This window comes from Myodes glareolus, chromosome 19 (assembly GCF_982192425.1).
Source record: "Myodes glareolus chromosome 19, mMyoGla1.1, whole genome shotgun sequence".
In the NCBI taxonomy this organism is placed as follows: Eukaryota; Metazoa; Chordata; class Mammalia; order Rodentia; family Cricetidae; genus Myodes; species Myodes glareolus.
Genome location: NC_142044.1, coordinates 5,831,089 through 5,847,544, shown reverse-complemented (window position 1 = coordinate 5,847,544; position 16,456 = coordinate 5,831,089). Strand labels below are relative to the sequence as shown.

The 16,456-nt window shown below is 38.7% G+C and overlaps 1 protein-coding gene across 49 annotated transcripts in view; it reads right to left on the bottom strand.

Annotated features, from left to right (window-relative positions):
* Window positions 1–16,456, bottom strand: part of Rims2 (regulating synaptic membrane exocytosis 2) — a 431,117-nt gene that overhangs the window by 93,880 nt on the left and 320,781 nt on the right. For 35 of the 49 annotated variants that reach the window (XM_085679037.2, XM_085679024.2, XM_085679028.2 and 32 more), the window contains one exon: window positions 6,042–6,214. The exons of the other annotated variants lie outside the window; for them this stretch is intronic. In XM_085679037.2, the coding sequence (XP_085535163.2) occupies window positions 6,042–6,214 (173 nt within the window). The remainder of the gene's footprint in view (window positions 1–6,041; window positions 6,215–16,456) is intronic. 49 annotated transcript variants of the gene reach the window in all.

Genomic DNA, 16,456 nt, shown 5'->3' with positions numbered 1-16,456 from the left:
AGTTCACAACACTGAACAGAGTTAGCATTCTTTGGATGTTAACTCACATTCTGTGATAGACCAGGGGAACAAGAAAATACAACGGGCCATCTTGTCCTCACATCTGAAGGGCAGATATATGAATTCTTAAAGAAATATGATCACAAAACTTTTCTAAAATGGTTAAGTATCATTAAGGCAGCATCTTCAAAAAATCTTTCACAGCTAATGCAAAGGTAATTTTAAATGGTTGCCTTAAAGACTTCTTCAAGACACTTCTATTCAAGAGTATAATGGATGTCTAGTCAGATCAATTACCACAGGAAAAAAATCAACGCTTTCAGATTATGAAAGAGGATGTGAAATTATCTTTAATCACAGATGACTCACAGAAACTGCAGTATACAAAATCAAAAAACAAAAATCAATTGTACTTACACATCCTAGCAATGATTTATACAGCAGCAAAAACAAAACGTGTAGAGTAATTTTTTAAAGAATATGATTACACTAAAATAAAGATATTATTGCAAGAAAGTAAAAAATAAATGGAACAACATCTCATGTTTGTGAACTGCAAAATGTAATCTTAAAAACGGCAATAATGCTCCATGCAGGGAGCTGGCTCAGCCCTTGGGGGTTTGCTGTGTATGTAAGCCCAACGGCTTGAGTTTGGTCCCTGGAATGTGTGGGAGAGAACTCCACAGGCTTACGCTGACATGTTCCAGCAATAATATTTTTTAAAATGTTAATATCTTTAAAATTATTTTTAAGTGGCAATAACTTTCACAATGACCGAACCCAGCCTCTATCAAAATTCCAGTTGCTTTATCTCTCAGAAACTCACAGGCTCATGTCAAGATTCATTAGCAAATACAGCGTTTCCGTCTCCTGGGGTATTCCTTTTCAGTGTACACACTCCTGAGCCCTACTCTAAATATATGGAGTCACAACTGTAGGGGTGGTGTCCACGTAGTTCTGTTTCTTTTTCAGCTAAGTGTTATATACTATAGACAAGCTGTACCTTCATCAAGAAAGAAAAAGATAAAGAAAACACATATCATTGGTGCAACTATACAGAAGGGGGAGTCCGCTGTCCTCTGAGATGGGTTAGCATGGGGAAATACTTCCAGAAAACAAACAACAAATGAACTTGCTAAGTCAAGCACTAAATAATGGTGCATACATTCTGAAGTCACCTTCCAATCCATAGAAATACATTAGCTGCTCTTTGCGCCTTGGCTAACCACGGAACCAGCTACCCCTTGAGTTCCTGATCACATCATCAGAATGACAAATGATGCCCACGTTCCTGCTGCTGTGTACAGTGTGCACCCAAACTGTGGGAAAGAAGGGACCACTGACAGGATGCAAATGCCTAGGAGGGTAAAGCAGGCAGCTACACAGCACAGGCTGAAGCTGAGAACGCACGATTTTAACGCTCCAATCACAGTTATCTTCACATGAAATCTTGCTCTGGTCTTCTCCCCAGCCCTCTCTTTTTCCCCTCCTCCTTTTCGTTTGAAAAAAGGCTAGGTTCTGTAGCACAGACTGGCATGGCAGGTGCTAGGATTTCAGGCGCGAGTCACTGTGCTTGCTCTGCTTCCCCATTAAAGTGGTAAAGTTTGCCTTCACGTTTTAACAATGACGTAGACTGTAATGTAAAATTAGCATCCCATCAATACCTGTGTAGAAATACCCAAACATCAACTGCTCTCCTGCCGCCATAATTCAGTGGTGTAAATCTCTCTGATAAAAACAAATAATCACGAAAACTTGAACCTAGAACTAATGTTTTCTACCAAGAAATCCCTGTTGGAAGAGTAATCTTCATTAAAAAGGAAAAGTATAAATGTGCAGCATTTATAGATATAGTACTACTAAACCTTTTGAAAATCTTCGCTTTTTGGGTTTGCTTGTTTTTGGTTTTTAAGACAGTGTTTCTTTGTGTATAGCCCTGGCTGTCCTGGAACTTGCTCTGAAGAACAGGCTGGCCTGGAATTCACAGAGATCCACTTGCCTGTGTCTCCCGAGTATTGGGATTAAAGGTGTGCATCATGGCCACCTGGCAAGTTTGTTAATTTTTAATCTTTGTTTCGTGTCCCCAGAATAAGACATGGAAGAATGGTGATGGTTTAGTTTGGACAGAAAGCTATCAATATGGTTATTGGAAAATCTATTCTTTTCCTTGTTTGGTTTTCAAATTCTATCCCTTTTCCTGTAGCCCTATGCTTTCTGACAGGTATATTGATGAGGTTTTTTGTTTTGTTTTTAAGTAAAAAACCATTTTTTCCTCCAGTGGAGAAACGTGGAATTTCATTTCTGTCTCAGTTATCAGTTCAGTACATGAGACATTTTCTAAACAAATACTGGTTCAATAGCTTCTCTTTATCTCTCAGTATCTTATCTAGTCCTAATTCTTTCTCTTCCCATATTATATAACATTATCAGAAAATATATTTGTTCCTTTTACAGTTATACCATGTGCAATCACTAAGGTGATGGGAAAACTTTTTACCAGATCTACATACATTTGTGTAAATAAACACTCAGTTATGAATGCTATCGTTTATTAATCAAAATATAAAAATCTAACATTTAAGGAACCATTTAAAAATTATTTTTGCTATCCATTTTCTTCTTAAACATTTAGCAAATTACTTTAATGTGACTCACTGCAAATGAACAATATATCTTACACTGAAATATGCATCCTGCAACAAGGTCCTATCGCTGCAAAGACAATAGCAATCATAACAACATTTCTGTTTATTAAAGTCATTATGGTAAGGATTAGAATTACAATAAATACTCAAGAGTGACAATTCTTTTTTTTTTTTTGTAAAACCTGAATTCAAAATAAAAGACATGAAACATCCGTGACTTACGGTAAAATAAGACAGTCTTCAAAAATGTTGTATAAGAATTTAAGTTACATTTAGTTTTAAACAATCTATGATTATAATAGCAAGTATCAAAACACAAAGTTGTTAGTAATAACCAGACATATTTTCCCTCGGAATAAAGATAGTTAGATTAATCCTAAGAAATGAAAGCAAATTTAAGAATTTATATTGTCATAATGAACAGGTAACAGCAACATCTTTTATGAGAAATTGTAGTAGTTACTTCTTGTTATCTTAAGAAGTATAAGTTGCCTAGAGACATCAACCTGGCCCTTAAAATTTACAGGTCCACAAGCATCCACAGTAAGTTGAGAACAAGATAATTAGCTCACTAGGAATACACTCATCTCCCTTGTCCTCACAAAATAAAGGGGTCTTCTTGTCCTGAAGAAACGGTGATAGCAGCACTGAAAAGTGGAGCGCTTCACGCCTTTCATCCCAGCACTCAGAAGGCAGAGGCAGGCGGATCTCTGTGAGCTCGAAGCTAGCCTGGTCTACAAGAGCTAGGGCTGTTACAGAGAAACCTTGTCTCGAAAAACCAAGAAAAGGTGGGCACTTATGTACTTCTCAGCTCTGCCCACCATGCCAGGTTTACCAGTAAGAAGCTCTGGTCTAGGCAAGCCTCAGTGCTGCTGTCTTCTCTGTATAGCGCAGAGACAACACACGAGACTCACTCTTTGCTATGCTCTTGGAAGAAAGCAGACTCCTTCAGAAAATGTCCTCTGTGAATTAGTTGTGACATGATCATAATTTCCACAAATCAGAAAAGGGTTGTTTCAACTATATGACAACTCAATGTAACTATCAAGTTAGATATGTAAAAAAACAGACTTGAAATTACTACCTTACCATCAAATTACAAAACGTGCCTTACTAAAGATGTTTTTATGTTTCCTGCATGCTATAAAGACCTACTAAAGTACAGATACGTCTTAAAGAAGGAAGGAAAGGTACACAGCTGAACAGTGTACTAAGTGGGAAAACGCCTACGCCAATCGTCCTCTCTTCATTTGGAGAGCAGCACAATATGAATGGGGTTTTGATATACTAATTTAAATTTGACACACAAACAGGTTTTGCTTCACAAGTAAAATTTGTGCAATATAAAAATCAAATTCTGCCAAAAAGCTCGATTGCTTCAGAATGATATTATCTGCAATTTTCATTTCCAAACAGATGTAATTAAAGCAAACACTTCATCTCGAGATGAAGTCTGCCTGCACTCAGGTGACTCTGCTGCGCTGCACATGCCAGGACCTCAGCAGCTTCCATGGGGTAGCAATTGCTCTGACGCCTTCCTGCTCTCGCAGTCTCTCCAACTAGGTCCACTGGGAGAGGAGCATGATCTAACGTATCTGTCCTCCAGGTCGACCCGGGGAGCTACCATTTCTTTCAGAGGATCATGGACCAGGTAGTGTGGTGCATGCCTGGAATCTGAGCATTTAAGAGACTGAGGCAGGAGGATTATGAGTTTGATACTAGCCTGGGCTAATCATAGCAAGTTCAGGTCCAGCGTGGGCTAAGAGTGACATGTCACTTCAAACAACAAAACCAGCAAGAAAAACAAATGCCAGAAGTTGGAGAACACTGTCCCTGCCATCTAACTGTTCTCAGGCCTCAAACTGCACTGGGCTACCCCAGGGAGCCAGTAAGTCTCAAGGGACACAGAGACTTAATAAACTTTTTCCAATTTTTAAAGTTTTTTTTTCAACTCAGCAATTATCTTTTGTAAATTATGTGAGGATTTAGGCCTTGTGGAACCTTATTTTAAGGGTACAGCCTTCTTTTCCCCGGACAGCTTCCACTCTTGGTAAAAGACTTTGCAAGGTCCACTTTCACTCATCTTTAAAGAAAAGCTAGGAAAACAAACTGTGAATTCATGCTAAGAACACAAATTAAAATCAAACTTAAACTTGTTGGTAAACAAAATCAATCAGACTCTCAGATCTAGAAGATATAAATCTAAGATTTCTGCAAACCAGCCTGATGGTAACTCCAGTGTAGCAGTCAGGTGTGTTAGAAGCTAACACACACACAGGCACAACAAAAGAAGATGAGATAACTTTGAATGTGAACGAATACTTAAGAAAAGAAAAGGAAAGAAGCCGTGTTACTAATGGGCAGCTCCTACACAGCCGGGCGGCTTTACCTGTCGTCATCCTGGGAGAGGCTCCTTCGCAAGGGCTCTTTACTCCGCTGTCCTCCTGCCCCTGGATCCGGAGCATCTCGGGCTTTCCCCTCATCTCCTGGTTCTCTGCTTCTCTCCTCACTACCTATCTCTGTCATCTCCTTCCCTCTCCCAGCCTCACTAATTATTCCCTCCTTTACCGCTGGCTCTTCCTGAACTGTCTCTTCTTGCTTAGCCCCTGCTTCCCCACCCTCTTCTACTCCCTTTGTCCTTTCAGTGAAACACAAGTGGAAGGCATGCAAAGAAACACAAAGAGAAAAAAGAAAAGTCAAGAAAAACAAATGCAAGTGAAATGAACCAGAGACAGTGAAGACAATCAGGACTCAGGGGAAATGTAAATCGTTTAAATGTTGAATGCATTTTCTCACTGCATATCAAAGACATACTGGTAAGCAATGGCTAAACATGACAGCTCTAAGATTGTATCCTAAGTTACAAAAACCACGGGAAGCAGGTTGGGTCTGCAGTCTCTCCATCAGAGAGAGCTCCAATATCCACGAAGTAACAACCCAGAAAGGAACTGAAAGAAAAACTCATGTATACTAAATTTTCTTGAGGCAGTGAAGATTTCCATGTATTTTGATATTTTCAAGGGGGTAGGAAAGCCTCTTATTAAAAAGTAATAGTTTTTTTTTAAATTAATGAAATATATTCAACCACAAAAATACCCCAGAAAAAATTGTTTTCCATAATCATCAGAATGTTAAATTTATACTTTCAGTTAACCTTTATTTTAATTTAATAATGATCTAACAATTGCAGTCCAATTTTTAAGTTACAAACATAGAGATAGTTCAAGTGATTTAGTATTAAAAAACTGTCATCAGTTCCATAAAAAACTGACCAAGATAAAAAATAACACATACAGAATATCCTATAGCTTTTACAGATTATACCAATATTCTATATTTATCCAAAGAAAGAGGGCCCTTCGATACACACGAGCAGTTACACCCAAGTGCCCTTACCTGATTCTTCTGTCTCCTCTCGGCCGCTCTGATTGGACGGACACGTAGCTTGTGCTGCTGAAACGAGAAGCACTACTAGTCCTGGACACCGCAGATACATCACTTACATCACTGTCGGAGGACTTAGTGGAAACAGTATCTGCCCCTCTATGTGGATCCCATGCTGATCGATACTGTTGACACAGATTGACAAACACGCAGAAGCTGTCAGTATTACCACACAAAGCAATTGTTAGCTTGCTCCTATTTCAGCACTTAATTGTCCACGGAGGGCACTGCAATACCCCACTCAGTTGCATTTAAAACAAAAGTGAATGGTAATTGTCCTAAAACAAAAATTAAATTTATATGAAACCTTTGTTTTTAGCAAAGTAATTGCAGCATTTCCACCACACCCAATGAGGGCCATTAAAAGTTTCAGAACAGCAATGGCCTCAAGGAAGAACATTTAGCTAAAATCTGGGAAATAAACATTTTGCTTAACAGTAGGAAGCGCGACTCTTAAATTTCTGATTAAAATTTGAAAGAAAAAGGTCTGGTCAAGTTGTCTCTGTCGCTATAAAGACCAATTCAACTTTCTCTTTAATCCACTGCGCTTCACTGAAAACCTAGAGATAACACAAAATCTAATTAATGAAAAACTAGCATTTTTAGAAAAGCCAAGAGAAAAAAGAAGTTTAATATCTGAGCAGTTGCAGGAATTTGGATGAATCCTAGAAATATTAGAAAAGGTTGTTATTATTTACCAATAGCTCAATCTTCCTGGAATGGAAATAATTAGATAGTTAAGTGGCACAGTCAGGGTTCAGGGGATTCTAGGGAGCTCAAATATTCTGGTAAATTGAAAACCAACATAAATATTTCATGTTAATGACCTATTCTCATAAAATACATTTAATGTTAAAACTAATGGATACAATTTAATTTTATTACTGACAACAAAAAGATCAGTTGCCAAGAGCCCTCAGGCTGAAATTTAAAAGAAGGAAAGAAAAGAAAAAAGGAAAAGACGTGGACCTTGGCGCCTGGGCCTCGCAGCAAAGGAGACTCGCTAGCTGCGCTGAGTCGGGCAAATTCCTTAATCTCTAATACTCTGATTTTTAAATGACAAGAATAATCATATCCTCCTTGCACGATTGTTTTGAATAGAACAATATGTGTTCTGCTATACTGCACCTCCTATCAGGTAAATGAGTGACATATTCTGACTGTGTTATTACCAGCTGGAGTCTTCCTCTGAAATCTACCCAACACGGCTGCTGCTGTCAATAATGATGCATAAGAGAGCACCTGCTACCGGATCTCCTCCTATGCTCGCGGCACACCTTATGCCAGCACAGTCGTATTTTTAAGAATCATTGTTAGTCTAGTTTTGGAGAACTTTCTAAATACAGGTACAGGCAAGCTTTACAAAGTTTTTGAAAACTATGTAAAAAGGTCAGTCAGAAATAGTGGCTCAGCATAAATATTTGACAGATACAAACATTTTGGTCAACACCACTTGAATGGCGAGCGGCTATAGCTTAAACACTTACACTCAAATGACTTGCTCTGATTCTTCTGGATCTCATAGTTTTTATTGAAAACTGACTCTTCAAATAAAGGGACTGTTTCTAAGATGCCATAAACATAAATAATCAAATTTATTAATCTAGAAATCCATAATTAAGTCAGTTAACATAATTAAGTTTTGGTTCATCTTATTTTTCAACTTTAATTATCAATAAAACAATTACATTATTCAAAACACTGCTGCTCCTTTACCCAGGAAATGTTTATACAAAGAGAATGATACTGTTAATTAGTAAGAATAGCAATGCTTATTTTTAGTTCACTTATTTGGTACAAATTTAGCTCATAATATTCTTTTTTAAATAAATCTATTTTAAAGTATCAATCTACTTAACTTACTATGATTATTGTATTATTTCAGTAGGTGCATTCAAGGTTTTCTGTTGTGCATCCACCGTACATCTAAATAATATCTCTGTGAACGACTGTAATAGACTATATTTATATTTCCCACTAAATTTATTTAAGGTACATTGACCTGAAGTTGAGACATATATGCAAATCTTCAATTTTATTCATGTATCTTTTAAAATTTCAATTACAAAAAGTATTTTAATTGTTCAAAGATATTGAAATGTACCTGGGGGAATCTTTATTTTTCCAATTTCTATAATTTATAAATAAAGAGAGACTAGCTGCTACCATTTATTGTGTGTGTGTAATTATTTCATAATTAGAAAAGCAGTTTAGCACAATATTTCTTACTTGCTTTTGCTCGTGAGACCATTAGATCTGAATTCAAATGAAAAACAAAAAGCTTTAATTGGAGCAGGAAGCAGAGACAATAATAGACATTAAGCGCCAGGTTTCTTAGTGAGACTGAAGCTGTGGTCTGAAGTCCAGCCATATCAATTAGTGTGTTTACGCTCTTAGACCAAGTGCTTTTATGAGTGTCTCAGTTATCAACTGTTAAAATAGCGCCTTTCTGTCAGGTTTGCTGCACGGGTTAACAGAGCAGTGCCATTTGAACATTGCAAATGAGACTTTCTAAATCTCACATTTGAACGCAAAGTGCTGAAGGCCTGGGAAATACTTTCCTCAGTTTGTGTTTCTCTTAGCAAACAAAGCAGGTGACTGCTGCAAATGCAAGGCCAGCTTGAGCTACAAAGCAAGACTGCCTAACAAAATTACAAAGAACACTCAGTAGTCTCCGAGAAAATAGCTGACGGTAAAGTGCAGTGCCTAAAGCATAAGGTAATTAAATGAAAAGGAATTAAATAATATCGCTTGTATCAAGAACAGCAAATAGCTAAAAGCTGTAGCTTGAAGATATAATTGGTATTTTACTCAAGACTGCACCATTCTGTTGACTTCTAAGCAACTAAGCATGTTGAAGACACAGGGATGTCTGTGTATATAGCCACAAAGAGACATGTAATAAACAAAATGAGAAATTTAAAAAGACAGAACAAGATAGTCATTTAAATTGTGTGTGTGTGTGTGTGCATGCACGTGTGTGTGTGTGTGCATGCATGTGTGTGTGTGCTCTCACGCACATGCATTTCACAGTGCGGAAAGCAGGGAAAGAAATCATCAGTTTTTCTTAGCTATGATTCCTATGAACTACAATAATGATCTACTAAACAAGACATGACCTCTGATGCAACCATGGTAGGGCTGTTACACACTCAACCTATTCTTTTCTGACTGCATTTGAGGTCACTCTACAGGAGGGAAGACGTGCCTGGCACTGCAGGGCTGGGCAAGAGCTGGTTGGCTGTGGAAACCATGGGTCCTGGTCGGGAACTTACTATTTTTGCTAAATGAAGATACTGTCAAGAAGCCTTCCAAAGACTCATTTCTATCTCGAGATCAGGGCTTCTCTCAGCCTCGCAGAGACTCATAACTGGTAAAGGTGCTTAGAATAAGTGTTAGTGGAGCCTAAACCCTACCAGGGACATTTTTTTATACCACTTATTCAAGACTCATGGAAGACGGGATGGAAATATAAGAGACAGAGGACAGGAAGATGTGCGCCAAAAAGAAGTCTTCTGGACATGATATTCCACTTTGTTCATAAAGTTGCTTCAGTTGCATTTACCTGCACAAGACCTATACGATACTAAGAACTTCAGAGTCTATCTCATCAGGCATGGTGAGTGAACCATGAGGCCCCACTCATTCACGGGGACTCTTGGCAGTTAATGGCCGCTGAAAGGAGGATGTAATTCTCTGTAATAAAGCAAATCCTGATAAGTTGCTTATACTCCAGTGAATAACATTCTGGTGACGCTCATGCCTGTACTCCACACAAAAGGAAGAACATGGGAGTCGGTGGGGAGGGGATTGGAAAGAAGGATTTCAGTTGGAAATGAGGTGTTGGAAGAAGAAAAGGGCTAATGTTCATTCTGTGTTAGAGAGGGCAATAGAAGTTGAAAATGGCTGAAATTCATTGTATACATGTATGAAGCTACCAAGAATAAAACAATGAAAAATAAAAAGTTCTTCAACATAAAAAGGATATAGTCAAAATATACTTAGAACAAAACGTAATCACATATATAATTCATTTTCTCCTGTAAAATTATGACCTGATACTATAATTTATGTTGAAAATGTTTAATGTATTTTTATTCAGAGGATAAGAAAAATTATAAACTTTAACAGTGATATAAAAGCAGTTCAATTATTATTATGCCCAGAAAATGAGCTACAAATATGAATAAGTAAATAGGTCTATCCAGGAAATAGTTGGTGTTGTCTTTGCACTATCAAGTAAGGTTTTAAATTGTCAGGCAGGACACAGCTGTCAGACTAACAAGGAATGTTCATTATTCTATGTAGTGGAGCAAAAACATAAGGTTCATAATCTTAGCTGAAAATTACCCTGCTTGGAGATCACTAAACTCTTGGGCAAGGCTTTCCCGGCAATATTTTGATATTTCATATGTTAATATCAAGCAGAGCACGAACTAGAGAAACTCACAGAAAATTATCATTCTTCAGGATGTTCCAGACTCTCAGGAGTTCCTAAGTGGCCTGGAGAAGCTAATGTTGTTCCTATGTATCTAAAATTAATGGGACCTCAGTGGCCTGGAAAAGCTAATGTTCTTCCCATGTATCTAAAATTAGTGGAAAGTAACAGTGTATCTGCAAAGCTCTATTGAAAAGTCATTAAATTTAAATCATTAAAATTTTAGGATATAGTTGATTAAAACTGAATTTTTAAAATAAAAGTTTCATATTCTTCACTGTCCTCATTTGAAGGTTTGGGCAGTTTCCCAGACTGTTATTGCTGCTCCCTCCTCCCCCATAGCATTGCATCAACTTTGACTACTTCAGTCTTTGTACATGAACTGGTGGGCTTCAATTTAACAAATCTTACTAAACCCTGTAATCTGTAGCACAAAATGCTAGTCTAAGAAATTATTACAAATGCCAGGCAGAAAACAATATCATCATTATTAACAACAAAGTAAGTTTATGTATCAATCAAGTAGTATTTGGAAGAATTGCTAAATCACATTTAGGGCGTGTGGTGGTTGGGATGAGAGTGACTGACATGGGCCAGTATGTTTGAATACTAGTCCCTAGTTGGTGGAACTGTTTGGAAAGGGTTAAGAGTGTAGGCTTGTTGGGGCATGGCCTTGAGGTTTCAAAAGTCCTGGCCATTCCTAGTTAGCTTTCTCTGCTTCATGATTGTGGGTCAAGTTGTAAGCCCTCAGTTACTGCTCAAGCACCATGCTTGCCTGTCTGTTTCCTGGTTCCCGCCATTATGGTCAAGACTCACACTCTGAACTGTAAGCCTCAAATAAAGTCTTTCTTCAATATATATAAATTGCCTTGACAATGGTGTGATGTGGGATTCCCCTCTGTACGCTATGAAAATGTTTTATTACCATTGGTTAATAAAGAAGCTTCTTTGGCCTATAGCAGGGCAGAATATAGCCAGGCAGAAAGGGGTGGGGGCAGAGCCAGAGAGACTCCATGTAGTTGCCAAAGGAGAAAGATACCAGACCCTTGCCAGTAAGCCACAGCCTCATGTCGATACACAGATTAATAGAAATGGGTTAATTTACAATGTAAGAGTTAGTTAATAAGAAGCCTGAGCTAATAGGCCAAGCAGTGTTGTAATTAACAGAGTTTCTGTGTGATTACTCGGATCTGGGAGGACGGGAAACAAATGTGCTGTCTCCAGTTACAAGGGTGCTTTATCACAGAAAGAGAAAAGTAATTATGACATGAAGAAAACATAATGAGTAGACCTATAGTGATATTATATTTGTGTTTCAATAAATTAAGCTTGTCTGAAGATCAGAGTGCAAAGCTAGCTACACTAGTCAGTCATAGAGGCCGGTGGTGGTGCATGCCTTTAACACCAGCGTTAGAGAGGAATATAAGGCACTCACTCTCTTTTCTGTCTGAAGATTTCGTAGAGGTAAGAGCTCTCTAGTGATTGGCTGTTTTGTTTCTCTGATCTTTCATCTTGAACCCCAATATCTGTCTCTGAGTTTTCATTATTTGTGCTACATAGACCTAAAGGTTAGGAAAACAATGAGGACTAACAACATTTGGAAATGAGGGAGGTGGAATGTATGGCCAAGACTCCTGGTCAGTTTGGGTGCAGGGTGGAGAACAGGGACAAAGCCTCTACTACAATTAGAGAATGATGTGAGTAGGGGTTGGTACCATTTTTGCCAGGATACCTTAATATTATATCATAATTCAGAAAGAGTATCTGTTGTCCCTTCAGAACTACATAATAGTAGTTAATCTTTCACATGAGCCAGTTTTTCTCTCCCACGAAGTACTTAAGGCTCTTACAATAACTAATTTCAACATTCCATTGTACACAGAAAACAGCCAAACTGTCAGGGACAGTTTTGCTTAGGCGTGACTCCTGTTTAGGGTATTTTATAATCTGTGCATGAGAAAGAGGCAGAGAAAATCTAGAGATACTGGACATGAAGTTAAGACTTGCCTTTTCTACAATATTCTCCCAGTGAAAATGCTCCTAAGAGACGGGAAGGGCTCTGAAGTTCAGCAGGGCCTACAGAATGTCAGCTGGAAGGGAGCCAAAGGCAGAAATGTTCTCCGGAGCCCAACATACTGAACCTTCCTCTAGATGTCTTCAGTCAGTGCGGTAATAAGACTAGTTGTGATTACTATCCGAAATCCTCATGAAAGGCAGTCTTTTAAATAGTATATAAACTGTTGCATTGACTCTTTCCAGTCGTTATGAGAGGGCCTTTGCCGTAGCTGGAGCTAGAAGAAGGTTGTGTGGGGTAAAATGAGTTATGCCCTGGACCCTCTCCAACACAACAGAAATGAAATCTCTGTGAGTATTCACAGAGAATAAAGCATTATTCTGAGTGACCCTAAATGACTAAAACGAAGCCTTTCTTGTGGTTTTATCATTTGATTTCATGTCTCTCTGTTCGGTCTGCTATCATTTTCTCCCCATTTCCCTCACCTTTCCAACTCTCCGCCTTTCTAGATTATCATCCCCTGAAGGAAAACTTATTCCTTTTGTTTCCCTGTAATCTAGGTTCTTGTCTAGTAAAAAGGAGAAAAATCAATAAATAATAAAAGTAGATGAACAGAATAGCTAACATTGATGATGACAGTGGATAAGGGTCTTCTCTTCATCACAAAGCATCAAACCAGAGCAGAAGATGCTGCCCTAACAGCTCTGCATTCCCTAATCTTTCAAATCCCGTGGACTATGTAGGAAGCAGTGCTCTGGCTGATCTTAACCAACCAGCTTTCTGGAGGCAACAATTGTAATCGAAAGGCATTGCTTATAATTATGGTTTGAAAGTTTCCACCATGGACATAAGGTAGAAAACTTGCATTTGTGAAGTTCTGGATCCAAACCCTTGTGCCTAAAAAACTAAATAAAATGAAACAAAACAAACAAAACAATAAAATGTGTGGCTGATTCAATTCATTCTGTGGTCACTGTATACAGAGTTGGGCACATCAGGGGGAATGGGGTTTAGAAATATGGAAACTGCGTGCAGGATTCACCAAGAGAACCGGGAGACAAGTAAAGGTCAACAAAATAGCTGTAATATACTAATCCCAGGAAATGATTGGAGCATGAACAGCAGTAGCAGCACAAGCTGAAAACCAGGATCAAAAGGGGAGCAGGTATGCCAGCACCTATTTGAGGACCCAGGCGCAATCGCTTGGTCTGAAGAAAAACAATTGAGTAAAGTATTTTTCCTAGAGGACTTGTAAAGGAAGAAGTAGAACCAGCAGGCAATTTTGGCTTTCCTAAAGCCCGGCCTTGTGGAAACTCTGTTCTACTCATAGTCAGCTCATGGTTGCAAACTATCTTTGATTCATTTCCATTAATTTTCTAAAATTTCCAGATGTAGAGCCTATGCCAGTTTCTAAAACGAGAGCCCAGGCTTAGGGAGCTCAGGTCGCTGCAGAGCTCATGGTTTGCACTGACAAAGCGAGTCACCACTCTGGTCTTCAGAAGCAATGATAATCCAGCGCATTCTATTTCAACACTTGCAAAAACTACTCTACAAGCAATGAGATATCTACTGCAAGTCAGTGACTTCTTAGCTTTCCCTTCTCCTCGTTCCCTGACACACTCTCGGAACGGCTTCTCAGACAAGGCCCCTTGCGGTCCCTCCCACACTTCCTGGACTATTCCTTCTCAATATTTTTTTTTCCTGGCTTCATTTTTCTTATCCTTATTTAATACATTTGCCAAAATTTTCCATCTAAATCCTCTTTTCTTTTCATTATATTGTTCCATGGATCTTCATTATTTATGTGGTAATGACCACATAATGACTAATGGATTTTTATCTTATATCCTGACCACGATCCCAAACTTTCAACTCATACTTGTCCACACTAATAGGCTATCTCCCACTTATGGTTTTCAGGTACATTCAATATGGCCAAAGCCAAATTTATTCTCTTTTCCTTCAAAACAGCTCTTTCTGTATTGCTCTCAGTCTTTGTGCTCATTAATAGATACAAAATTCAAGGAGATTTCATAAAGGTGGCTGTGAGTTACCGTGGACTTCTCCCCAGTATTCTCCTCTTTAATCATCAAGAAATACTGGTTACTCATTTAAGAGACACCAATATCACTTCAACATCTAGCCCATTGGGACTAATGAATAGGCTCTTGGTCTTTTGTATTGGTGAGTACTTAATGGCTATTTACCTGTGGCCATTACTGCTGAATGCCCATCCAACATGCTTCCTCTTCCTCCCTGCTTTGCTAAAGCAATCCAGCCTAATGACAACAGCAAAGCAAAGCTTCATTTTCTAGGGTCCTTCACAGCTAGGCTGAGAATTAGACTAATTTGACCACTAATACAGGAACATCTAGAGGATGGGACTAGGAGAAAGCCATTACTTCTGTAATTATAATGGGCTAGTCTGCTGGGATGGCTGTTGAAATTTCCCTCTTCTCTGATTGAAACTCACTGTGAGTCCATCTGTGCAGTAGCAATTCTGTGAATGAAAGGCTTTTCCAAGGATGGAATGGAAAGAATACTTCAGGAAGTAGCAAACCACCCCTGGACTGCTGTTTGCACTCTTTGTTGAATGAAAAAAAAATCTTTGACTGATTTTGGAAATTTTGTCTATTTTTGTTCTTGATGGATGAGCAGCTGAATGCAAATCTAATTAACTCTGCTTGCTAGGTGTTTGTCAGTGTCACATAGCTAGAGGCAGTTTAGAAGAGGGAACCTCAATTAAGAAAATACTCCCATCCATTGGGCCCATGGCTAAACCTTGCACTTCATCTCTTGATTGATGACTGATGTTGGAGGGCACAGCTCCCTGTAGGTGGTCCTTGCCTGGTGGTCCTGAGGACTATAAAATGTAGGCTGAGCAAACCACAGAGCAGCACCCTTCTATGGCCTCTGCATCAGCTCCTGCCTCCAGGTTCCTAGAGCGTGACCTAGATATTGTAAGATGAAGCAAATCCTTTTCCACTTAAATTGCATTTGGTCATGGTGTTTATCATAGCAATAAAAACCTCAACCATGACACCAATATACAACTCTTTCTAGTGTGTATCCGAAAAAACATATTTTCTAACCTCAGGCTAGAGACATATTATCAACATCAATGACAACATCAATGAAAACCAAAATACGGTCATCTAATTTTGAATCTGAGAGGCAGTATATTATAGTGCCCATTGGTGAGGAGCTGAAAGACATGGATATGTGTGGAACTGTCCTTCTACTATGGTAGTCATGCAATCTTCAAGCAAGTTGGTTGACTTCATTGAGTCTAGATCAAAACAACAATCCAGCTGGACTGGGACTGAATGAGCTTGTGATCAAACCGGACTCTATGATTGTGGCTGACAATGAGGGCTGACTGAGAAGCCATTGATAAAGGCAATGGGACTTGTTTTTACTGCATGTACAGGCTTTTTGGAACCCTAGTCTGTTTGGATGCACAGCTCCCTAGGCCTGAATGGAGGAGGGAGGGCCTTGGACTTCCCACAGGGCAGGGTACTCTGTCCACTCTTAAGACTGGAGGGGGAAGGAGGAGGGGGAGTGGGAGGGGAATGGGAGGAGGGGAGGAAGTGTAAATTTTTGAATGGAAAAATAAAAAAAAGAAAACAACAACTGTATTAACTCTCTCATGGCAGCATGAGCTACAAATAAACCAAGAGTCTTGTCTTGTAGATATTTATCATGACAGTAGTTAGCCACAGTCAAAGACACCAAAGTCCACTGTCAGGATATTGAGCTCTGCCAACCATTTAGCTCTAACTTCAAATAACTTGACCTAAAAGCCTTGAAACTAGCTAGAGACCTCCTTTATAAATTATTTTCTAACCCCATTTCTCACAAATAAAAGATCAAAATAAACCTAATTTGCTAATTCACATTCAGTCATTATGTAAA